Here is a 26870-nt window from a genome sequence, read left to right as displayed (position 1 = left end):
TGTCGACGACCGAAGTAACTGCGTCGCCGAACAGGCCAGAAGACGAGAGCGGCGCATCAAGGAGAAAAGATCTATCCTTCTCCTTGATGCCTGATAAATTCAGCCACAGATGTCTCTCCGTGGCTACCATAGCTGCCATAGAGCGGCCGATAGCGCGGGCCGTCTCTTTAGTAGCCCGGAGAGACAAATCTGTGGCTTTACGAAGTTCGGCTATATCTTCAGGTGTTGGTCCCTCCCCCTCATCCAAGTCTTTCAGGAGGTCGGCCTGGTATGCCTGCAAAATAGCCATAGAATGCAGACATGAACCAGCACGACCTGCCGCCATATAAGCCCTTCCAACCAATGCAGAGGTATCTCTGCATGGTTTACTGGGCAGCGCCGGGGCTTTAAGAGAAGATGCCGCTTCAGGAGAGAGGTATCCAGCAAGTGCCTCCTCCACCTTTGGCATCTTCCCATAACCCATATCCCTTGCCCCTAACACATTACTATAATCAACCACTGCAGGATTATAGACACGGGACGAATGGGGTTTTTCCCACGATCTCGAAATCTCCTTGTGGAGATCGGGAAAAAACGGTAAACCCCGGCGCTGCGGCTGTGACCTATGCTGCAGGAAACGCTCATCTAATTTACTTTTCACTTGCGTTCCCTGCTCATCTTGTGGCCAGCTAATATTGAGTCTGGCCACAGCACGAGTCACAACCTCAATCAGCTCCTCATACGCATGACCATGAACCGGCGAGTTTCGTTCATGGTCATCCGCCTCGATGCTGAGCACATCCACTTCCTCGGAAGCAGAGAGCTCAAGCATCGGTCCCTGATCACGGGCAGAAGAAGCCGCAGCGCGGGCTTCTGCACCACGAGCAGGAACCTCAGGATCCTCAGATGAAGAATGAGAAAGTGCCGCAGCAGTCTCATTCTCATCTGCAAGATCCTTCTGCGATCCCCACGAACTCAATCGCCGCGCTGCCTCAACAGACGCGGGACCAGAGCCGTGGGGAGCGCGAGCCTGACCCTGTTCATTAAAACAAGCCAGGCGGGAGCGCAGCACTTTAATTGATAGTGCTTCACAGTCGCCGCAAGCAGCTCCCTCGAGAGCTGCCCGGGCGTGCTGCGCTCCCAAACAGGTCACACACAGCTGATGTGTGTCCCCACCCGTGATGTATCTAGGGCAGGGGTGCACACATTGCTTGAACTGTTCACTCGCCATAATATATATATCACTCTTTCACAGACAAACAACACCAAATAGAACGTACAACAACAGAGAGCGCTTGCTGAAGAGCGAAAGCTAATGTGTGTGTGTGCCAGCGTCACTTTTATGCATCCGGTTATGCCGTCACATGTTACGTCATGACGCAACACCAATCAGGATTGGAATAGTTTCATTCATACTTCAGAGACGCACGCTAAGGGAGCGTCCCCAAAGAGTCGTTTTCAACGACGCAGTGCGAGTTCCCTCGAAAGGGAACCTCTGTACTGAAGGACTTTTTTCCTCAGAATTGCGAATAATCTCCCAATTGCGTGTTATAAAGTCAAAAAGTTTATATCTCACAATTCTGACTTTATAACACGCAATTGAGACATTATATCACGCAGTTCTAAGAAAAAAAAGTCAGAATTGCAAGATATAAACTTGCAACTGTGAGAGAAAAAAAGTCTGAATTGTGAGAGAAAAAGTCGCAATTACCTTTTTGTTTTTTTATTCTGAGGCGGAAACAAGCTTCCATAATTATTTTACTTCAAATAGGATAACATTACATAATTTCTTACCACTGGATTGAACAGTTTAGCTGGACATACTCAGTAAACATAATTTTCTCTTCAATTAGACGTGTCAAATCTCTCTGAAATCTCTATTTACTCTCGTATGCATGTATATATGTTAATTATCAGTAATTATTCAATAAAGAGACCGATAAACATGTTAGTCACTCAGTCAATAAAATGAATGGACCGTTAATTTTTTAATTACTCAAGTTGGCGCGGCTTTCTGTGAAAGACAAACGGCTTAATATTTTTAGCTATGAAATTGGATTTATCTGATCATTATAATGCGTTTGACTGATCTAATTTCTACTCTTTATTAAAAGCTGTATTCAACTAATTTCATTTCATGTAATTCTGCTAAATATAGTTTATGGTTATGAAAAATTTCACATTTCAGCATTAGAATAATCTCTGTATTGGTCATTGCACAAGTTTACATAGTTATGAAAATAAAACATATAAATAACCTGCAAGGAACCTTCTGGGAAGGTTCTCTTTAGAACCTCCCTGCTACGTTCTGGGAGTTACAAAAAAAACATAACCTACAGAGAACGTTCCTAGAACGTTATTTGGTTCCAAAAAACCCCAAATGGGAACCACATGGGAACGTTCTGTGTTTACTGGGTCGCTCGTAAGATATGGTTGCTAGCTGACCAGAATAGCCAGTCATATACTATGAAACTTGGGTTAAGCATGTTTCTTTCTTCTGAACCTTTGGTGATGATCTCCACAGCTAATGATTTAAATGGCTCATTAGATTGTTTTTATCAATTTGTCACCGTATTCACCCTAAAGGTGCTCACACCAAAGTGTGAAAGAAGGATTCTTTTATTAAAGGAGGCGACACTGATTCAGCTGTGAGACCCTTTTTAAGGGACACACTCAGACCATGTTTGCAGTAACAGGTAACTTCAAAGCCAACAGGAGCTTAAGGGTAAATCAGCTTAGAGTAGTTGCCATGGAAACATGCAAATCGGCTCATGGCTGATTCCTCAAGCTGACCCCACAGTCACATGACATAGAGCCACTCCCCCCTGCCTGAAGGGGTGAAGTGGCCAGGGTAAGTTTTAAGATCAAGGCTGTCACCACGTCCTATGCATTTAACCTTCCCATGTCTCGTCCCTGTAAAGACATGGCATGTGCTTTTTGTTACTCTGTGAATGAGGTTAACCTGTAATAAATCCTTCAAGCATTGTAGGCTACCTCTCCTATATCTGTCAGCATATATACACAGTTATGTACAGCAGGAAATAAACAGTAAACTGACTGTAACATAAACCTGATCCTCAAAAAGCTTTTCATTTACAAACACGTAATAGACTCTTTGCATAAAAACTTGTGACCTTCATTCATTTTGTGTCTCAAGAGAAAGGGATTTTTTCTCAGCATTCTTAATAGCATAGTCCACCAAACAAATTATATTTTGGCATCTGCTACTCAATCTTATGTTGTTCCACAGTCATTTGACCCCCTCATATGACATTTTACAGAATGCCCACTGTTCTTTTTCCTTGTATGCATTCACTGAGGCCAGAATAAAATGTAAAATCCCTCTGTCAATTTTCTTAATGGATTTTTTTGGGTTCATTTGTTTGATTAAAAAACATATTTAGTTATTTAGTGTGCTTAAAGGGATAGTTCACGCTAACACCATGTCCTTACCAGACGCAACGCCGCGACACGTGATAAAAAGTATCTTTTTCATGTTAATCAGAGTTTTTGTCCCAACCAGCCGCGACGTCGACACGAGATTATTCTATTTTAGAAACGGTTTCTATTTTTCTGTGATATTGCGGCTAAAACAACAACACAAAGTATGATAATCACAGATACTGTTTATGTGCTTTATTTAATGTTACAGTTTTTCTCAATCGATTTGACACATTTCTCCAAACTCAGGTCACTGTTCTCAAAACAGTTAACACAGTAATCTAAACACGTACATTTTCCTTCATTTCATGCACATTACAAATCACATGCATCACACTGTGCACAAAATTCTCAAATGTTTTCACAGTAGTTCATACAGCCAACCAAACTTTAATATATCAGGAAATCACAATAAAAAACTAAAAAAAAACTCTGTTATTTGTTAAATTCTCAGTTGTCTCAATTAGCCCCAAATAAATATCTGCTGAGTTATTTATCTGTACACAACACAGTGCAAATTTCCTAATTGTTTACATAGCTATCTCAAAAAAAAAGAAAAAAAAAAAGAAGAATGGGAAAAGGAGGAGGTGTAAAGCCGCGTTTCCACCGAAATTACACGGAACAATTTGTCTGGGGAACTTTTTGTCCCCCAGACCTGTTGCTGTCTGCGTTTCCATCGTGGTCTAAAGTACTGTGAAGATTAGGCAAATTAGTCCGGTCTCGTAGGACTGCTCGCTACTTTACAGTTTACTCATCGTCGGCCCATCGGTCATATTTTTTAAACTCCATTGTTGATTCGAATAGAAAACAACTCTTGCTGCACGCACCGCAACTGACTTCTAAAACCACCCCGGAAAGTTCCTGAACTTTGAAAAAGTACTACCTCGTGAGCAGGGACTTTCTGAGGGGGAAATGTTAACCAGAACTTCATTTAGACCCTTGTTCCTGTGGTCGAAACACACCGAAGTACCACCCCAAAGTCCCTAGTGTCTGGGGAAAGTTCCTGCGGTGGAAATGTGTCTTAAGGTGAGAGGTTTTGGAGAGGATAGAGAGAGGGTAAAATTGAGAGAGAGAGGAACAGTGGAAGAGGTAGAAAGAGATGAGGGGAAAGGAATAGATGGCAATGGTATTAGTAGAAGGAGCAAGAGGAGAAAATATTAGAAGACCTGGACAGAGGAGAAGGGGAGAGCAAGGTGTAAGAGGAGGGAGTAGAAGTAGGAGGATGAAGTACAGACAGGTTTCAAATGAAATCAGAGCCAACCTAATATACCATCATATAAATTATGGTCTTTCCTTGAGGGAAGCTGGACAGAGAGTTCAGCCCAATATAAACATTGTGCCACAGTCAATGTCCCTGGTCAGCAAGTGCTGCAGTCCACTGATGTTGTGGCACGCAACACTGTCTTTGGGCCGCACAACAAAGAAAGGCTTCTAAGGTTTCTAACTGTCAGTTCACACCGCCGTCGGCGAGAGCGTCAAAGTGGCCGGAAGTCATTCATTTTCAATGTGAGCCGGCGGCGAGCTCCAGCGAGGGCGGCGCGTCTTAGACGGTGAGAGCGGCGAGGAGAGTTGAAGTCAGGTCAACTTTATGGTAATGAGCTATGACGCGGTTCGGCGGCAACCAATCGGAAAGTAGAAGTCCTCCGCTTGAGAGGATTCCAGAGAGAGCAGTCAAGTAAACTTTGGTTCCGACGACATTAGTTCCCAAGCAAAAATGGAGGAGAGGTTGATCATGTGAATTTGATAAGAAGATGTGCAACACTATTTATAGGCAACATTTTCATGCTAGAACGCTTGTTTTTCAGCGGGAATGCAATTAATTTGCTCAAATCAACACCGACCAGTTACATTAAGGTTACACTTCAACCTGGACAGTTATTAGGCTGCACACAAATTGCGTCAACATGCTTGTTTGCTTTGTGGCCCCTTTAAATAAAGTTTGCAAAACCAAGCATTCGATCTACGTCAGAGCGTCCAGGAATCTTTCTTTGGCGTGGTTAGCAGGGCGGCGAACGCGAATTTTAAGTTCAAGTAAGTTCAGTGATGTTTCATTTTTGTTTTAAAAAAGTTATTAATTTAGTTAGTTTATATATATATATATATATATATATATATATATATATATATATATATATATATATATATAGCCACTCTGGAGTAAACCGTGATGTCATCGTCCAGCTCAGTTCAGTTCTTGTATAATAGTGTCAAGACAGGCAGATCAATATCATTGTTGAATATTAAATTAAATGTTAAATTTAATGTCAATAATTTAATTCACGTTCTTAAATGAGCAAGGTTTTCTAGCATATTTCAACTGCTCATGGTATGATGCATTTTAGTGATGGCCAAATGGCACTTTAAACTCAGTCAGATCTATAAAAATGTATATTCATATTTACAAGTTATTATATACATAATTATATACATTATATACATAATCATGATGATACATTAAACTCCCCGTAATTCTCTCCTTGATAGCACAAAATTTCATTTATATAAACTTTCATTGCCTTTCTTTCTTAATGCCATTACTATCAAACTTTTTAATTGCATAGAGGTATAAGGTATATTCATCCAGGATCAGTAGCAGCATTTCAGTCTGTTCTATTTTTGTGCAGACACTCATCCCATTATTGTGGCTCTCTGACATCTTTATGCTGATTTGAATTTCCTCTCGGCTCTGCAGATTTTCAAAGACATGCCAGTGTCTGGAGGAGGGCAGGGCAACACCCAGCTAAACCTGCCCAGGCGGAGAAGTGCAGACAGCAAGGCCCCGTCCTGCAGTGAGAGACCCCTCACACTTTTCCCCACACCCACATTCTCAGAGAAAGACAAAGGTACATGCTTTCTTTAAAATATAAAAAATTATAGTTCTTTAGAACTAAAAATAATTCTAGAATGCATGACTCTGTACATGACCTTCATGACTCTGTAGCCAGTTCTATTCAATCCCGGTCAACACGCCTCCATATGGGTCAGCCTTGCTAGAGGACAAGCTGTCAGGAGATCGTATTTCGAATTAAACACGCTCCACCTGCGCAAAATTAGGGCTGTCAAATAAAAATTTCGAATATTATTTCAAAAACATTAAAACCTAACAACGACACTTACATCATCATCATCATCGCATATCGTGCACCACTGATAAGGCTGCCTGTCTAACTGAACTTGTGCCTTTTAAATTTAAATATAATTCAAATATTAGTAATATTTAAGTATGCAATTCAGAGGATCTTTCAGATTCTGAGCTGGATAAAGATACTTCCCAGGCCTCAGATCCAGCACTTCTTGATCCATCAGATAAAGCTGTGATTTCTAGGGCAGCAGAGCGAGCTCAAGTTCCGGTTTTGGCAGTACCAACGACATCTGTTTTTGTTAGAGGTTCCCATCGTCAGAAATCCGAAGGGCCGAAGAGCTACTTACCCAAAACACAGTTAGTTAATGTGTCGGGGCCGGATAGCTGTGGCCTTGCCGTAGTGCCTCTGGTGGGACCTACATTTGGTATGTTGGCTGGAGCAACAGCAGGAGCAGATAGAGACAAAATCATCCAGACAAGCGCAGCAGGGCTGTGGCTGTTCAGCTGTGTAAAGCTTATCAGCGGCAAGGCTTTCTGGCACAAGTTTCCAGTCCATGGCTTCAGTGGTCCAAGCACGCCGCCAGGTTTGGTTATCAGAAGCAAATGTTTCTGACCAGGATTGTGCAACAGTGGTGGCTGCCCCAGTTGTACCAGGGGAGGTTTTTGGCCCATCATCAGGAGCAGCCCTGGAACAGCTACGGAAAGCAAGGGAGTCAACTTATGCAGTGCGACAGATGGGGCAAATGGGACTGTTTTGGGCAACAGGAGGCTGGGGTTCAACCTCATCTGTCCAAGACTGGGGAGGTTCACAGCGTACTTTGACCCAGAGTTCCTTGGCAAACCCGAGGAAGGGCAATCACCACTCTTTTTGCCAGCAGCTAACAAAGCAGCTAGAATTGCGACTGTTAGGATCCCTGGGTACTCCATACCCTAAGATCAGGATACAGGCTCCAGTTCAGAACCAAGCCACCAGATTACCAGGGTATTGTTCCAACAGTCTAAATAGGAAATGCGGAGTGCAAATCCCTCTCGACAGAGGTCTCAACACTATTGCGGAAAAGAGCTATAACACTCCTACCCTCAGAGTCAGTAGGGCAGGGGTTTTATTCAGCCTACTTTCTAATTTCAAAGAAGGATGAAGACTGGCGTTCCATCTTTAATCCGAAACGGTTCAATTGGTCTTTAAAACGTCTACCTTTTCGAATGTTGAACCTGTCAGCCCTCTTCACGAGCATAAGACAAGGGGGACTGGTTCACTACAGTGAAATTCTGTGATACATTTTTTCACATTCCCATCCACAGAGATCACAGAAAGTACCTCTGTTTTTTCTTTCAAGACAACTTGTAAGAACTTTGCTTTTGAACTGTCTCTGGCTCCTCAAATTTTTACCAAGTACATGGATGCAGCACTCATTCCTCTCCGTTGGCAGGGAATTTACATCATAAATTACTTGGACGATTGACTGATATGTGCCTAAACCAAACAAGCGTGGAGCGACACAAAAGGCTTGATGTTGAACGAATAGAAGAGCTGGCTTACTCCATGCTGGCTTAGCTCTGGACTCAATGACCATGAGAGCCTGTCTTTCCGTCTGGAAAAACTACCCAGTTAGAGGCAGCAGGTAGGCCTCTTTGGCAGGAGTTCATAAACCTGCTGGAAATTGAGGCCGTATATCAAGCCTTGATGCATTTTCTCCCGGACCTGGGGAGAAAACATGTCATTGTACCCACAGACAGTTCCACAGTGGTGTACTACATAAACCTGTACCACATAACCACTAATTCTCAATCTCTTCATGGCAAGACCTGAGCGCTCCTCGTAAGGGTGCATACAAAATGGTATTTTCCCTTACATCTTCCAGTGGTGGGCAATGTGACAGCTGACCTCCTACCCAGGAGAATGGCAGCTGCACCCAGAGATTGTGCAAGTCATTTGGGCTCAATTCGTAAGGGCTCAGGTGGATCTCTTTGCCTCTCTGGAGACTACTAACTGTCCCCTATGGTAGTCAATGGTGGGACAGAGGGGGACACTGGGGGCAAATGCCCTAGCACACGAGTGGCATCGGGGCCATCTATATACTTTCCCTCCTTTTCCTCTTCTATCAGTAGTATTGGCCAAGATTCAAGACTCACAAGCCAGAGTCCTGTTCACATGCCAGAGTCCTGTATCCTGTGGTTATGGCCTCACCACACATCTCTTCTGACTTTATTCGGTATGCTGTTTACCCATACGGTGGCGTGTTGACCAGGATGAAACAGAACGCAGGGGTTACATAGGTAACAGAGGTTCTATGAATAAAGTCAAACCGTCACCCAACGTGGTCACTCTGGGACTATGTGGTGCCAGTCGACAAAATAAGCGAATGTGCTGGTGCTGTTTAAGTCTATTTTAGTTTCATTGTGTTTTGGTTTTGTTTTCATTCTGTTCCCAGTTCTGTTTGTTAGTTAGTTTCCATAGTGACTGATTACTTTCACCAGAGTTGTGTTTAGTTTTCTTTTTAACTGTGTATTTAAGCCCTTAGTTTCCTCAATTCTTTCTCCGTTATCATTTAAGTTTCTGTGGTAATGTTATATAATTCCTGTATTCTCCTGCATGTTTCCAAATAAAGACTTAGTTATTGAATTTTCTGCATCGTGCAATAATTTCAGCCACCAATACGTGACACCGGCGGTTATTGCACCTGAATTTGTTGATTGCATTGATTGATCACAAATGATTGCGCGCAGGTGGAGCGAGTTTTTAATTTGATGTACAATCTCCTGACAGCTCGCCCTCTAGTGTGGCTTACCAATATGGTGACGTTGACCTTATTCGAAGAAATTTGGTTACCTATGTAACCCTCCGTTTTTAAGCCACGTTTGTTCTACAAATACGACTTTTGTTTTTTGAGGGAATTTTTCTGAGACCATACATGACCACTTTGATGTATCTTAAAAAGGATATCTAGAGATTTTGGATGTTTGGGGGGGTTAGGTAGAGTCAACTTCCTCGATAGATAGATATGAACAAAATATGAGGGATCATACAAAATGCATGTTATTTATTTAGTACTGTCCTGAATAAGATATTTTTACATAAAAGATGTTTACATATACTGTAGTCCACAAGACAAAATAAAAGTTGAATTTATAAAACCGACCCCGTTCAAAAGTTTACATTCACTTGATTATACATGTGTCGTTACCTGTATGATCCATGACTATTTTTTTTTTTTTTTTTTTATGGTTGATCATGAGTCCTTTGTTTGTCCTGGGCTGTGTTTCCCAAAAGCATTGGAAGCCTAAGTTGCTCGTAGAGACCATTGGTGGCAATGGTTCTACGTTCAACTTATGCTTATGAATCTTTTGGGAAACGCAGCCTGAGCAGTTAAACTGCCCAAAGTTTTTTTTTGAAAAATACTCCAGTTCCCGCAAATTCTTTGGTTTTACAGCATCTTTTGCATATTTGACCCTTTCCAGCTGTGATTGTATGATTTTGAGATCCATCTTTTCACACTTAGGACAACGGAGGGACTCCTATGCAACTATTACAAAAGGTGAAAACATTCCATGAGGCTCCAGAAGGAAACACAATGCATTTAGAACTAGGGAGTGTGAACTTTTTGAATTTGAAGATCAAGGTAAATTGTACTTATTTTTTTTCTACTGGGAAACATGTAAGTATCTTCTGTAGCTTCTGAAGGGCAGCACTAAATGAAAAAAAAAAAAAAAAAAAAATATATATATATCTTTAAACAAAACAAGGAAAATGTACACATCTTTATCCTGTTCCTGTTTAAAAACGTTTTCACCCCCTGACTTTTAATGCATTGTTTCTCCTTCTGGAGCATCAGTGAATGTTTGCAGCTTTTGTAATAGTTGAGTATGAGTCCCTCAGTTGACCTCAGTGTGAAAAGATGGATCTCAAATTCATATAGTCACTACTGGAAAGGGTTCAAATAGGGCTGCACAATATATCGAAATTATCGAAATATTGCAAATGTGATATGAATATCGCAATGCCTTGCAATAACTGGGGTCATGAGCAAAAGGCAAAGAGAAAATCACTTACTGCTCTTGGCTGAATAACTTTTGTAGCTTTAATAAGAATCAGTGTATATTTAATTCATACAGTGAAAACTAAGCAGTGTTTTATTTTTACATTTGATTATTCAGTTTCTGTTGTTAAATAAACCTAATGTAGGATAACCTGAAACCCTAAACCCTGTGGTTTACACTGATGCTAAAATAACACTTCTTTTATTAACTATTAACTTCTTATGCTACAGTAAAACACAGCTGTTCACTTTCAGAAGTTTTAGGGATGTTTTCTTGTTACAAAAATAATGTGAAACACGTATGTAGGTTATATAATTTTAAATATTTTAAAAATAATTTAAGTTTATTTTACACACTTTAGGAATTGTCATATCGCTTATCGAATATCACATTATTTAATGAGTTATATATCGCATATTGCATTTTTCTTCAATATCGTGCAGCCCTAGGTTCAAATATGCAAACGATTTTGGAAAACCAAAGAATTTGGGGGTCCTGGAGGATTTTTCTGATGAACAAACAAGGGACTCAACCATCACAAAACAAATATATATTACAAATATATTAAATATTAATATATTTAACAATTGTTAATATTAGTTAATAAAAGGTTAATGTTAGTTCACAGTGCATTAACTAATGTTAACAGATAAAATGCTTTAGTAAATGTTGAGATTAACATTAACTAAGATGAATAAATGCTGTAGAATTATTGTTCATGTTAACTAGTGTAGTTAGCTAATGTTAACAAATGAAACCTTAATGGAAATCCCAAAGATTGTTTTGCATTCTCCCAGTAGGGTGTTTACATGCAAACGGTTTTACATTGCTAAGCTCTGTGCATCAGGTCAGCTGGAGAAGGAAATTCAGTTTGAGGTCTATAAATTGTTGTGCTATAAATGACAATGGAATCAATTATTGAAATAGTTTTGGGTTTCAAGTTGGCACACCTACAGTATGACCAGACACCGGCCTGTTCGCAATTACTAAAAAAATGCTGCCAACCCCTTCTGGGCATGTGACGAATTAACTAGTCCACAAATATTAGATTCCATTCCATTTAGTTATTGTCTAAAGACAGGAGTCACTAGAAGTGTAACTTGAATTGCTTATTGAAATACAAACCACATAAAAAATGCAAACCACTAGATCCCGCCTGGCCATGTTTTAGCCACAAGCTGGAGTAATTATATTAGCATACCATTAACTCTTCATTAGGATAACAACATTTTTGCTTTTCCATCAGCAGTGGAGAAGAGGAACAGTGTGGTTGTAAACTCCAGTGCAGACTCTGTAAATTGCAACAGCACACACAACTGGACTCGACTCAACAACCTGCCCACTGGAGACGGAGATCATGATGGGCTTCAACTGGCCAAACCGAGTCAGCCTAATTCACTGTAAGTGTACAGTACATGCTTTAAAGCAAAAGTGTGTTAAATACTGTCTCCCATTCTCCTGGTTGCCTCTGTTTATTTGAGCATCCTAGCCAGCCCAACACAACAATACTGGCCGAACCAATGCCATGAGTTTGTTCAACCAACAGCAGGTAGGGGGAGTGTTCAAGAAACCATCGTTTTCAATCATCAAACCAAGCAGCTTTTTGTTGGTCAGTGCTTGTGACCAACTTGAAAATCAGTGTGTGGAACTTTTTCGCTCTCATGCAAAACTCCAGATCTTGCAGATTCCTATTGGAATGACTGGTTTTTGATAAACTAATTCATAATTGGTTTTCAGGTGGTTTTGCCAGTGTAGACTACAAGAATATGCAATTTCTCCACACACAAACACATTCTGTTTATCAGCATCATTATTCCAATATCAAGGGTAATAATTGACAATAATGATTTTTGTCATAATATTGCAGTCCTACCTTTTTTTTATTATTATAATTATTTATATACTTTATGTAGGATATTTAAAATGTAAAATCTCATAACATTACGCAATTGCTGTGAAAATACATTTATGCCACCTTTGAGCAGCATTGAACAGTCTATGTAAAGAAACATGCCATGACAGATGAGGCTTCTGTGCCATTTTGGCAATGCAAAGGCAAAATAGCTTTTGTTTAAGGCATTTGTTGAATATTTTTGTTAACAGACTATAGTATTCTGATGGATTGAATTAATTTACTAAATTGTAATATTTTACATAAAAAAAAACAACACAGAGGCATAAGGTAAGTATAAGGTAATTATATATAAAAAAATATATATACATAATAATAACTTCACAAAGTTAAAAAAGTCCCAGAAAATTACTTTTATAGGGCAAATATTGACCCTTAGGCCCTGTGTCCACCTAAGTGTTTTTTCACGCGGCTGGCTTATTTTTCCAATTGTTTTCAATGGGAGTGCCGCGTTTTTAAAATGCCAGGAGGGTAACGAGGCGCTGAGTGTCTTATTTCACGCTGAAACACTCTGCATTTTTTACCGGTCACCAAGAGTTAAAGAATGTTCAACTTTGGGTAAAATGCAGCACTCATCACTGTCACTTATTACCCAGCCGTCCAATCACAGTGGAGGAGGGGCGGGACAAATACCACACCGACCAACCGTCACATTCTGCTTGTACAACGTCAACAGGTGACAACAACAAGCATAATAACAGAACAAAATCATTTAAAACAAGAGCCAGAGCAAATACGTTACATTGTATCGCCATTTTTATATAGAAACAACACAGAAACAAACTATCTGTGAAATGAGATACTAGTAACACTACGGATATTCCGTATCATAGCAAGCAAAGCATCTCAACTGGGAAAAAACCCGCTGCGCTACCAAAACGCTCTCAAGCGCCCACAGCTAGGCGTATTCAGCAGAGCGCCTTGCGTTTTCAGCTGGCTAAACGTGCTTTGGTGGACACGTGACCTTAATGCAAAAGTTAATTTCTGACCCTGGTACATGTGACCACACCTTTAGTCAGGGTTCCTTGCACCAAAAAGTTGTCAGCATCTAGTTTTACTTGACCATTTTCTCTCTGACCCGCACTGCACCTTTAAGACTCGTTTATGTAAATGACACAACTTCTTCCCATATGCAATGAGGTGCAGCAAAAATGTCGATGTTCAAAGCATAATTGAGATGTATTTTCTAAGTAGATTTGCCGCAAGATGCAGGCCGGACTTGAACCTTTGTCGCACACATTAGCACTGTAGCTCATGTCTAAAGCGTATCTGTTAACTGCTTTGCTGTTGGTTCAATGTTAGAGCATACCTACAAAATAGATACAACATAATAGATCTTTTACTTCCAAAAAAATAAAAAAATAAATCCTGAATCCTGATACATCTCCTTCAAAGCAAACATATACCCTCTCACATGGGCTGTAGTAATGATTTTCCCTGTAACCTTTCCAATCTAGGAGAGCCCTTTTCCACTGTGTGCACTTTGTAAGGCACACTGTTTGAAGTATGCATCTCACTGTCTCTGGTTGGCCATGGATAATGGATTTTTGAACCACTATCTTGGGCCCATTTTGATAGCTCTTTGCTGTGCACAGCTATGGCATGAGATGAGGGTAGTTTTTTAATGCTGCTTCTCTGCAGCATAAGCACATACGGAGCAGAAATACAAAAAGTCACCATGTTCTCAAGATCTTGATCTCAGTGAAACACACTTATTGCTTTGCTTTTTTTGGAAACCGATTAGAAATATGAATGCAAGCAATTTTTGCAAAAATTGTACTCTGCTGACTGTGCAGTTTAGTCAGTCTAAACTTTTTGAAAAAAGTTTGTATGTTGTTAGTGGTGATTGATAAGGCAAGCATTTCTACATGCGTTGTGCATACGTTGGATTATTTACAGTTTGATGTGTATCTTATAATGCACTGTTTGTGCTACAGATATGAATGATATCAAGCCAAGTCACCTTTATTCATATAGCACTTTATACAAAACAGATTGTTTCAAAGCAGCTTTACAGTGATAACAGGAAAATGATGATGATATCGGCTGTTGTTCAGCTGAAGTCAGTTCAGTGTTGATTCAGTTCCATTGTAAAGATCATCAATTATTAAAGCAGTTCTGCAAAAATCTAATGTCGTTTTCCAGCTCAGTTCAGTTCTCACACAACAGCGTCAGTACAGTCAGATCAATAATGTTATTGAATATTAAGTGTCCCCAACTAAGCAAGCCAGAGGCGACAGTGGCAAGGAACCCAAACTCCATCGGGTGACAATGGAGGAAAAAAAGCCTTGGGAGAAACCAGGCTCAGTCAGGGGATCAGTTATGATGTGAATATGATTCAGGCTGCATCACAAGTCAGAATTCAGATCAGGATTGGTAGCATTCAAATATTCATCCAAGTTCTTTTGCTTCAAAATCGATTTCTCAAATTCATGTGCCTTGTTGGGGAAAGGTTTGTCATTGCTTACTTGTGATTATTATTATTTATTTTTTATTTATTTATTTTTTAATGTTTTTGCCTGGTGGATATAAGACAGGTAAAGAAATCCCCTAGAATAACATTGAAGGAGGGTTTCAAGCCATAACTAGAGACCAGAATATCATATGACCAGAAACTCGTATTTTGAGTCTTGAGAACAGTGTTCAAATAGATGGTATAAGGTTCTCTTATCAAAGGACTGAAATGGGTGTTCCACAAGGGTCAATATTGGGACCGCTTCTTTTTACATTATATATTATGTATTCGATTATATATTATGTATTATAGATTAGATGTGGCATTAACATATTATTATAACACCAATAACAAAAAACTAGTTATAATCTTAGGGGCAAAAATGTATACAATGTTCAATGTCAATTAAATACAATTAATCGGACCGAATGTAATGATTGGACGAACATATGTACATGTTTTAATATTTAGACCACTTCTATTATTGATTGCTATCAGGATGTGAAGAGAGTTTCCAGAATTCTGAATAGAAGTGGTCTAAATATTAAAACATGTACATATGTTCGTCCAATCATTGCATTCGGTCTGATTAATTGTATTTAATTGACATTGAACATTGTAAGTGTTCATAGAAAAAAGAAAAAAAAAAGCCCACCCTAACATTAAATTATTATTATTATTTGTTGTTGGTGTTGTTTTCACATATATTGTATTAATGTGTTTGAATTTGGTTGTTGGCTGTTATATTTCTTAATTTCTGCAAATCATCTATTATCTAGAAGCATATAGAGGGTATTGTCCTTGTCATATAAACAATAAAATAAAATAAAGTCAAATAGAGACATCATAGAGCAACCACCCAGAACATCCTAGCAACCACTACAGTAGCAATGCCCTAGAAACCACTCAAACACCCTAGCAACATCATAACAATACATTAGCAAATACAAGAACATAATAACAGCGCCCTTGCTACTATCATCTGTTTTAACTGTTTGAATTAGTATGTGGAATAGAACAATGATTTATCTCCATGTTTGCTATGAAGTAGACAGCATCTTACATTTAGGAGATCTTTACTGTTTGCACATAGTTTTTAGCTTTAGCTTTTGTTTCAGGGTCAAAAGGGTAGATTGTTTTATCAGACTGAACAACGTTATGATACAATCTGTGATTCATTTCATTACCTTACATTGGCTACAGTCTTTGCTTGCTTTGAGGTTTTTATTATGTGAACGGAAATTATGGAACCCAGCACAGCCCTCAGATTCTCTCAATTTCCTGCCAACATATTTACTGTTGAGAGAGGCATGACTGCCAAGGTCTTGCTTTTAACCGGTGTTCCCCAAGATTCTGTCCTCGACCCTTTCCCAATCTCCCACTCCCAGTAGGAGATCACACTCTTTAAGTTTCATGTCACAAACAATTTATTTATTCCTGTGAAATATACTCACACAGATACCAAGATTAGTGTGATGAAGCTAACCTTCAGACATTTTCATTGAATACTGCCATATAAATATTTCCCTCATGCACAAACTCATCTTCCTCGGAGTGGAGCGGTTTGGTGTCGTAGATCACGCATGAAAATAGGAATATATTCAAAATGTACTCATGAAACACACATTGCAATCGAATGATTCACATACGAATCACGATTCAATCTTCTGTGAATTGCAGAAGCCAGTCATATGTGTAAAGATTGCAGATAGCGGATGGGGTTCAGGGGACGCGGACGCATTGAATCCTCATGTACTGTACCAGATGTGGCTCGGATCTGGGCCGACACTATGTTGCTGTCTAGGTATGCACATATCGAATCAAAATTTGATTCAAAATCGAGAAGCCATGTCTGCTTATTTTAAAGCAACTTCCAAATCTGCCACGTTTAACAGAGCAAGCTCGAAACTCTAGTATTTCCCAGTACCAAAGCTCTGCACAAGCCAAAAACATGCACAAGAACATGCATAATTAGAAGTAAACAGATAACTGAGTATCAAATGTGAATGCATAATTAATAAGTATGTATAATTTAGATTTTATTGATCTAATGTGTGAATTCTGTGTATTCGGTATTGGCAAATGCTAATGCTTTTTTTTTTCTTTGTCATATTTCACTATGACTCAGTTTGACAGGAAAATAATAAAGCCAGTTGCAACAAGTGAGTGACAGCATTGTATCTCCCTCACTGATAAGAAGTTTCATTATGAGATCAGTTATGTGGATAGCAGGAACGTTTTGTCCATAGAGGCATCTGACAAGTGTGTAAGACAGAAAAAAGACACCAAAGACATGTTACAAAATATTAGATCAAATAGTGTGTTAAAAATAATTTCTATTCAGCAACACTAACAATAACGTTTCAGGGATAGGCAGCAACCCTCCTTGACTCCCTTGAGTTTACGGTGTTCTCACTGAGCTCCTGAAGCATGGCGTGAATGTGAGAAGAGTAACTGCAAAATGTAGGTAAAAGTTATGTGATTGAATGCTGATTACCCTGTCAATGATGCAATCCCTGTTTATCATCGTTGCAGCCGGTACACAAATTGGCCTAAATGAGTCAAACTGGTTGAAATGTACAGACTAATGTACTGCCATCACAATGTCATGACGATTCGTAACTTTTTTTTGGGAAAATGAGTGGCTTATTCATATGAATTCGTAGAATCTCATTCATACGCTTCCGCCCCAGTGACATATAACTGTTTCCAGTAAGATCGAGTTGTTACTGCAGATTTGTTGACAAATGACCTTAAAACAAGGTGACTAATAAAAATAATGGCTAAACAACAGTAGTAACAAAATCTACACAAAATATGTTTTTTACAAATTTATTGTTGTAAAAAAAATTCTGATGAGACTTTAAAGTGACCTGTTGGTAATAAATAGTATATTAATATGAACACTATAGTAAATAGTACACTGTGTGAAACAAACACAAATTTATATTATACAAAAAACAGATTTAAACACTTTGAAATCTCATTTTCATAAGTATTAATAGGATAGATAGTTTATATAGTTGTTCTATAGTATGTTCTAAATAGTTGTTCTGTTTTAGAGGAACAGATTGAAGGTTAACTAACTTAACCAACTTTAGATTATTAGATTAAAATGCCAAAAAAAAATGAAAATTATGACTTACTGCTGTGCAATGCAGAGACACTGAGCAAAATAGGATGATGACAGTATGATGACAGTATCTAAGGGATGACAGGATCTAAATATTTTCATGGATTTAGGAAGGAAAGTCCTGCTTTTGTAACATGGAAATCTGTTTGTTTTGTAGTCTTTGAAGGTTAATCCAGATAAGCGTCCATGATATCATGAGATTAATAGTCACAGCACTGCTGTGTGATTCAGGTATTTCCTACATTGTATGGAGAAACCAACCCCACAAGGATAGTAATACCAGAAATCGTTTATCTTGTGTGGATATTTTTCATCCATATGATGAAAACCGCTTATAAATGATACTGAATTATTATTATTATTATTATTATTATGAAAATGCAGAAGGTTTACTGTAGTGGGTTTAGGGCAGTGGTTCCCAAACTTTTTAGAGTGGAGTTCCCATCCTTCTGCGTACCCGTCTCTTTCACTTAGACTGCAGATTTCCATTAACAGACAATATTTGCCCCCTTAAATAGATTTTCAGGTGCATTTTTGACCTATATAAAGGCAAAGTTTTTGTAACCCTATTAAATGTATGTGTCATGCTTTATGTCAAATTCTTAAAATTCCATTCATTTAATTGATGTAATAAAAAAAAATTAAACAAAATCAATAATTTCAATCAAATTAAATCAGTATCAACAAAAGCCATCTTTGCACTGCAGTGGCATAAGCTGCATCTAGATGTATTTACACACTGTTTAATGCTGCTCAGAGGTGGCATCAATGCAGTTACAATGGCATAAATAATGTTATGAGATATTTTAAATAAAAAATGTTAAATAAAGAAATATGAAATTGTGGTAAAAACAAAGTGATACTTTTAAATATTAATCTAAAACCGCCAGTAGGTGGCAGTAAGTCACTGTCTTAATGAGTGTGCCATTGAATCATTCATTCAGTAATGAAGCAAGTGGCTGTATTTATGAATGGGTCATTGAATCATTGTCTCTGCTAATTTGTTCAAAGTTGCAGATTTGTTCACTAATGTAACACTGCTGTGTGTTGCTTGGGTCAGTTCTGTTTTTTTTATTGGAATTGTTATTTCATTGCCAAATAGACCAAACAATATTTCTGTCATGACAGCTCTCTCTAAGTGATATGGTGATGCATGGTAATGGATATGACAATATCCATCCTGGATGTTTGGTCTTGGCTGAATAGATCTGCTACGCTGCTGCTGCTGCAGAGCATGTACAGGGCTTGCTACTGCCAATACATACACAGACGTGCTGCTGTGAGCGGGTAAAACATGCTGCTGCTGTACAATACAGCGTACATGCATTACCTGTAGCAGATCTATACAGGTGGAGCTGGGGAAGGTTTCTGAAAGTACACTGCATTGTTAAGGCAAATGCTAAGTAAGCACGCAAGCTCATTTGCAGTTCTATATTTGTTCTTTATGCTAGTAAGAGCTGAAACCCCACTTTTACAGATACATAGTCAAGAATGGTAATAATGTAGGGTGATTTGCTAAGGCAGCAGACTCTGCATTAGGAGTTGCACTGACTAGTCGACTTTAATGCTCTGCCATGACGCTTTAAGAATCTATCATGGCCTATAGGGGGCACAACAGGATAAGAAATCTTTGAAGTTTTTGAAGTTCCAACAGTTGGAATGACAAATAACTACATACTCTGCGCTCCACAATATATGTTTGATTATATCTGGATGCTCAAAGGTTCAGCTCAAGGTTCAGGCCTATTTGTTCGGTAATGACGTCATCAGTGACTAGTTGACGTCGAGTCGGCTTTAAAAGTCATTAAAAGACATAAGTTTATTTTATCTTTTTTTTTTTTATCTGAAGTTGTTCAACCCCTACTCTGCATGCAACATATCATATGCACTCTGCTTTTGTTGATGCAGTCTGTTTTGACCACAAAAGATGAGGTAATTTGATTGGATGTCATGTATTTGAACTTTTACGGTACTACCGTTTTCCTGTTTTTACACTAGAGGCGGAATTTTGCCAGTTAGAAATACATGCTCTGTTTTGATGTTATTTTAAGGTGGGGTAGAATTAAATGTACGGCAAAACTCAGCATTTTGTTTGCGCACCCCCTCTATCACCTCACGAACACCCAAGGGGTACGCATACCCTAGTTTGTGAACCACTGGGTTAGGGAATATTATATACAGTTTCTACAGTATAAAAATCATTATGTTTTTGGTAAGTCCCCATAACACAAGAGATGTGTGTGCGCTCGTGATCGGTGGTAAAGGCCTATATCAGCTGTGAGGATCAGCGGTCCAACGCCACAAGACTGAGATGAATGCTGTCATCTATATATAGACATATATATTAATTGTGGCTGTGTGCTGATATACCCATCTCAAAGGCCCCAGAGCACCCGGCAGGCTGTAAATCAATGGTGGCCTGAGATTGATGAACTACTTGAGAAAAGGTGTTATCAGTTGAATTACGTTGGCCGAGGCAGCTAATGTCACATTCTAGAAAATGAAAGTGGTGCCTTGAATGCAAAGGCCAAGTGTACGCAATTATCTACAACAGTGGTGTCAAACTCAGCTCCTGGAGGGCCACAGTCCTACAGAGTTTAGTTCTAACTCTGCTCCAACACACATACCTGTATTTTTTAAATAAGCTTGAAGGACTTGTAAGACTTGAGAAATTCGAAAATTCCGGACCGTCTGGTTGAGGAACGACCACTCCCCGAGAAGACAAAGCACGTTTCTGGAAATTAACATTTGAACTTTCTCTTGTGAAATGACCATCCCCATCTGAGACGCACCACACCAAGCAGTTCACACCTCACCCTTACAGACTACTCATTACCCATCCCAGTTTTTAAGAGTTTAGAGATATCTTGCTTACAGAGGAGGGTGGGTCTTTCATGCAAATGGCATCCTGCTCTCAAAAGGTGTAAACTCTGGAAACTGTGATTAATGCAAATTCCCATTGTTAGCACATGTTTAGGTTTCTGTCATGGTCTGAATATATGAAGAAATGTCTCAAGAGGCTCAGGGTGGTTTGTAATGAGATCAGCCCGTGATGCTGAATGTCTTTCAGACACTCAGCATTATGTATCCTATTTTCCTGAGTCAGGTATGCATCTTTTACTCTTTACCTCAGAGCATTTGATGTTATGTATTGATCATCTTTGAATTGATTCTGTAATTGGCATGATACATTTACCTGACTAATAATAAATTGTTTCATTTGATTTTATTCTGACTTATTTGAAATTTGTAACTTTAGTAGATCACATTGTATCCATTGTTACCGCAAAGCTGTGTCCAGGGTTAAGTGCATACTAGATCTCAGGTTAGATGGAGCATGGGGCACATAATTGCATTATAGGGGCTAGATAAAAATACTATTGAGGTAATAATAGCAAGCATTGGAGCGCCATTATCTTAATGTACTAGCCATAACCTCTGATTATTGTTTGGGCTTTAACTAAGTTGTTATATAGGCGACTGTAGGGGGCTAAATGGGTACCTTTTAACAATAGTAAGCGTGGGCGGCATTGTTAAATTGTTTTAGCCATAACCTCTGGTTATCGATCAGACTGGCGAGTTTGTGATCGTGGGTCCACATAAAAATGAACGGCCGGTGCAAGAACCCTGTGCGACTTTGGCACCTGAATGAACAAGTACAATAAGAGTAAAGAGTTAAATAGATTATTCAAATGTGTAGATAAACTATTATATAAATGACCAATAACCAATTGGCATTCCAACCTAAATTCGAGGTTGTGATAAAATGGAGTCAGATAAAAGTTGGAATTAAATTACTTTATCACGCTGAAAAGACAGTAACACGCAGAAACCTTCACCCGCTTATCGGAAACTGTCGTTGGACCGTTTGGGCAGGCCTTACAGACTTCATTAGCTGGATCAGGTGTGTTTAAGGTTAAAGCCTTGTGGGCCCTCCAGGAACTCGACTGCAAAACATCTGACTAGGGTTGGGTACCGTTCACTTTTTAGCGGTACCGGTACCTGAAATTTGGTGCCACTACCCAATGGTACCTTTTTTCGGTAATTTAGGCATGTTTACCTCAATAACTGTAAAGAAACTAAATCATTTGTAGAAGGGTTATTGACATTATGCCAGAGCTGCCTTGGTCACTGTCTGCCATTGTCTGTGATGCTTGAATATTAATAAAAACAACCATTTTAGTAGTAAAAAAGAAAAAGAAAAAAGGAAATGTTCAATTTCTATGAAATGTTTTGTTTTCCACAAATTTTGTGTTGTTAATTGTCTAGTAATCAAATTAAGACATAAAACATACATTTAATTGATCTTTTATATGAAATTAAACTTTTTTTGTCAAACAACATGCGGCACAACTGAGCTTTATACTGTTCAAATTACAACATAGAAGAAAAAGTGTGGTTATTCCTTAAGAAATACATTTTTGATCATTTATTATTATTAGTGTTAGTATTATTATTAAATTGAGATATCTAAATTCTACTGTACAACAGTAATATATTATCAAGTTAAACCAAACTTTTATTTTGATGGGTTGTGGTGAATACCTTTGAGTTTCCGTGTGTTAATGATATAACGATAGTTTTTCTTAATTGAAACTGTAAAACACTGATGAACTTCAGTGACTCTCGGCCCCATCCACACTACTGCGTTTTCGTTTAGAAACGGAGACCTTTTGCTACGTTTGAACCCTCCCGTCCAGACAAAAACGGCAAAAACGAAGACCTAAAACGGAGAAGTTTAGAAACGCTGCCGACCCCATTTTGCGTTTTGAATCTCCGGAGGGCGTTTTAGTGAAGATGGGTCAAAACGGAGGACTTTAGAAACGATCATGCAGAGGCTCACGCTCGGCTCTATGATTGGGTGTCATCAGTCATGGCGTATCCTTCCCTGATTCGTCAGCCACCCATCACATGACCCGTCCCCGGAAGAAAACATACAAAAACAGCCTGGACTACGTAACGTTAGTGACTGCAACGAATTGGATAATGAATTACAAGCGTTACTGACTTTGATGTCTTTGCTAGCAGCTGTTGTGCAAGTAAATTCTGCATTTTACAATGCTATAACTGCCTACATGCACCGGAGGCAAGCCATTATTATATGCCCAGTGTTGGTGAATGGTCACGTTTTCAGTCGTTTTAATGTGGACGGAGATCAATTCTAATACGCAGCTAAAACGCTGGTGTGGACGGAGATCGTATTCGTTTTAATTCTCAGTTTCTAAACTAAAACGCAGTAGTGTGGATGGGGCCTCAGAGCGGCTCTGGAAATGCATTCATGTTCTCATGTAGTGAGACTGCAGAGGCTGAAAAACACAGCGAGCGTCACACGTGCTTCAGTGTGTGTGTGTGGTAAATGAAACCATGCATCTGCGCCACTCATTCACACAGAGACACGCATGATATAACGTGTGACATGCAGGATTCATATTTAAATAGTCTTACTCTCGCGCCCAGGTGCGTTCTCGGGTACCGAAATTGATTTAATGTGAATCGGTACTCGGTAGTACCAACGTAATTCGGACGGTGCCATTAAAAGTACCGAGTTCAGTACCCAACCCTACATCTGACTTGTATCGGGTTTAGGACCAAATATGGAAGTGGCCCAAATCAGAATAAAAAACTCCTAAGTCACTAAGACCAAATCACAAACAATCCTAAAATGGCTGTTGCTGTCCGCCCAAAGACACTGTACATTATTGAGGCAACAGGCTTTTAAGAGCCTTCTCTTAAATGCAATAAATATTTTGATTTATAGATTTTAATCTGCGATGACATAACATGAAGGTTCATTCATGTACAGGCAAAATGCATTGAATGATGGAGAATAAAACATTGCGGTCAAGTTGAAAATAATTGTGGGCAGCTCGGGTGACCCGAGTTCGAGTTCTGGCTCGTGGACCTTCCCCGATCCCGTCCTCCCTCTTTCTCTCTCCCACTTCACTTCACTGTCTACTCACTGTCCTGTCATAATAAAAAGGCAAAAACAGCAAGAATGAATCTTTGAAAATAAATAAGTATATCAATAAAAAAAAAAAAATGTCCAATTACCTGTGGCAGTTGTTTCACGAGTTCACACTTATACTTACATCGGATAGAGTAAAATAGGCATATTTGGCGTGCTGTCCGACGGGATCAGTCTCCGAGCTCGGAATTTAGCCCAAACCCAGAGTACTCCCCCATTTCCTCGGCTGGGAATAGGAACCAGCCGAGAGTGAGGAGTTGGGTTGGCAGAGAGATTCAGAACACTGTCGAGATAACTAGGTGAATCAGCTGTGTGTATATGTGCCTCTTATAATATAGCTTCTGGCAGTGGGCCAAACACACTTTGTCATGTTAAACAGATTTGTTGGATCATTCTCAGTAGAGAGATGATTAGATTTACCATGATTTACATTTGTATTACTTTATAACACATAATACCGGCGATGTCACCAGATTCGCATGGCATTTACAGATCAATGTTCCAACGATAGGTATGTGTCATTAACAATACATTTCATGTCAATATGTAGAAGTAGTTTCTGAGATAATGACCAATTTCCTCTTTGGCAACTTCATTAGCAAGGATGCATTTAATTGATCAAAAGTGACAGTAAAGACATTTACAGCTGTTGTTTTGAACTTTCATGTGACTCTGAAGACTGGAGTAATGGTGCGGATTAGCTTTGATCACTAGAATAAATATATTTATTTTTTAAATAAATAAAACCTAAAACTCTTTCACAATATTATGTTGTTTTTTTACTGTCATTTTGATCATATAAATGCAGCCTTGGTGAGCAGAAGAGACTTTAAAAAATATACACAGAACAAATTACTAAAATTACAAATTATAATATATCCTTTAGACCTTGTACAAAATATAATACTGCACCTGCTATGACTTTGCCACAAATAAATCAATACAAATAGTTAATAGTCACTAAAAATGTATCCACTAATTATTTTAAATATTAAATATTTGAAAGGAAATGTCCATGCCAACATAAAACACATTTTCTTCTTTTTTCTTCTTCTTTTTTTTTTTTTCTTAAAGCAAATTCCTTTGTTTTCATCCTTCTGCTGGAAAATATAGTCCTCTGAAAGTTTCTAGGCTGCACAGGTGCTGCACAGTGATACAAAAAGTATCTAGATAAACAGATATTTAGCGTCATAGCCTATTATTACGTTTTAACATGGTTAAAACACTCTATTGACCAATGAGCACCGGATCTTTCCTTCGTTTAAACAGGGAATACAGAATGGTAGGGACTAAATGTGACAGCATTTTCAGGTATTTTCACTGAGTGAGAGTCCATTAACACTGCTAATGTATGGACATTTAGATTATTAAAGTTAACTCGCCACTTGAGGTCACACTGTTCCCATGACAACCCCACTATCTACTGTGAGTAGACGCTCATCAGTTTAGTGATGAGTGCGATGGATGCTAGGCTACAAATTCCACATTGTCCAATAAGCAGCTTTATATGCTCCCCTGCAAATAAAAAACTGATTATGATGATATCCACTAACTTATGTATCACTTGAGATTGTATTTTACTGTGGATTGTTTTGGACACGTGAACATAGATGTGCTTGAATTAGCAACAGCGGATTCATTCTGCAGCAACAATGTATCAACTACTTACTAGCAACCACCCATGATAGCTTTACATCATTGTCTGATGTGTTCGATTATAAGTCTAACTTTATATTAGGTGTATTTAACTACTATGTAATGTAATGTTAGGTGCAAAGTACTTCTTGTGTTCATGATGCTGCTATTGAGATGGGCTTACGGGTAAGGTCAGGGACAGGTCTGGTGGTATGGCTAGGTTTAAGGGTGGGTTAAAGGAAGGGTCAACAGTGGAATTATGGATAATGAAATAAATTACAGCTGTAATTACATATTTTAAAGATAAGCACAATGCATTGAACATGTATGCACACAATATCAAATTTTATCAAATGTTTAATTTGAATGTTATTACATTGTAGTTAAAGTTGGACTGTATGTCCATACTGTATGGAGGTTAAAAAGGTTGCTTCTGTCATGCCGAATGTTTCCGACGTGTAAGAACAGTCCATACAGCCTGTTTCCCTCTGTTCAAAGGTGAAGTGTGTGGTTTCTGTGCCACTAATGTCACCAAACGGAACTGGAAAAATAATGAATGTTTTAGGTCATGCAGGTTTCTCATCTTACATTGGTTGGACAAACAGATAGTTCAGTCCCAAACTCATGCTATTGGTTGAGCCACTGTTGGAGGTCAGAATGGCTCCTCAATATTTAGGAAGGCCCGAGGCCAGTGGGAGAGAGTTTCAGGCCAGTTGATGGAACTGCTATATCTTACAGTTTTTGATCATGAACATCACACTTAAACTACTTTTTATTGTATTGATTGTTATTAAACTTGTCAGCTATGCAACATGATCTAACTGAATAACTGTATATGAGATTTTGTCAAAGCTTGAAGAATGATTTGAGGTCATGAAGCAGCAGTAAGAATGGGTTAAAATTACAAACCAATCACTATTGTTTTGACATGTTTGCCATTATCATGTTTTTTCCTGCAATTGTTGGAAATTTTTTATTTTAAATAAAATATATATTTCTAATACAGAGTGAAAACTGCATAAAATAAATATTTTTAAATAATGTAAAAAAAAAATATATTGTAAATAATAAATATACAGATTATACTTTTAAAGTAAAAAAAAAAAAAAAAAAAAAAAAAAAATTGCAATAATAATAATAATATGTGAAAATGTCGGCAGAGCAAGTAGAACTCAGAAGTACTTGCCTGACCTTGCAAGGAGCAAAACCTTTTTTTAGCCCTTTTGCTAT

General features: G+C 38.6%; 1 protein-coding gene and 1 long non-coding RNA gene across 8 annotated transcripts in view; both read left to right on the top strand.

The window, feature by feature from the left end:
• The window catches only part of LOC309477828 (rho GTPase-activating protein 26-like), a 113572-nt gene that overhangs the window by 76213 nt on the left and 10489 nt on the right, over nt 1-26870 (top strand). For 4 of the 7 annotated variants that reach the window (XM_082141272.1, XM_082141268.1, XM_082141274.1 and 1 more), the window contains exons 19-21: nt 6113-6263; nt 10003-10038; nt 11787-11940. In XM_082141272.1, coding sequence (XP_081997398.1) covers nt 6113-6263; nt 10003-10038; nt 11787-11940 — 341 coding nt within the window. The remainder of the gene's footprint in view (nt 1-6112; nt 6264-10002; nt 10039-11786; nt 11941-26870) is intronic. The other 3 variants (XM_082141269.1, XM_082141271.1, XM_082141270.1) reach the window with 3 other exon arrangements.
• LOC309478062 lies at nt 11947-26727 on the top strand. Its single transcript, XR_014198799.1, has 2 exons — nt 11947-15442; nt 15540-26727. It is a non-coding gene; the product is annotated as an uncharacterized lncRNA (long non-coding RNA).

This window comes from Leuciscus leuciscus (assembly GCF_965113295.1).
Source record: "Leuciscus leuciscus genome assembly, chromosome: 16".
Classification (NCBI taxonomy): domain Eukaryota; kingdom Metazoa; phylum Chordata; class Actinopteri; order Cypriniformes; family Leuciscidae; genus Leuciscus; species Leuciscus leuciscus.
Note: the sequence above shows the minus strand (reverse complement) of the source record. Positions and strands in the feature narration are given on the sequence as shown.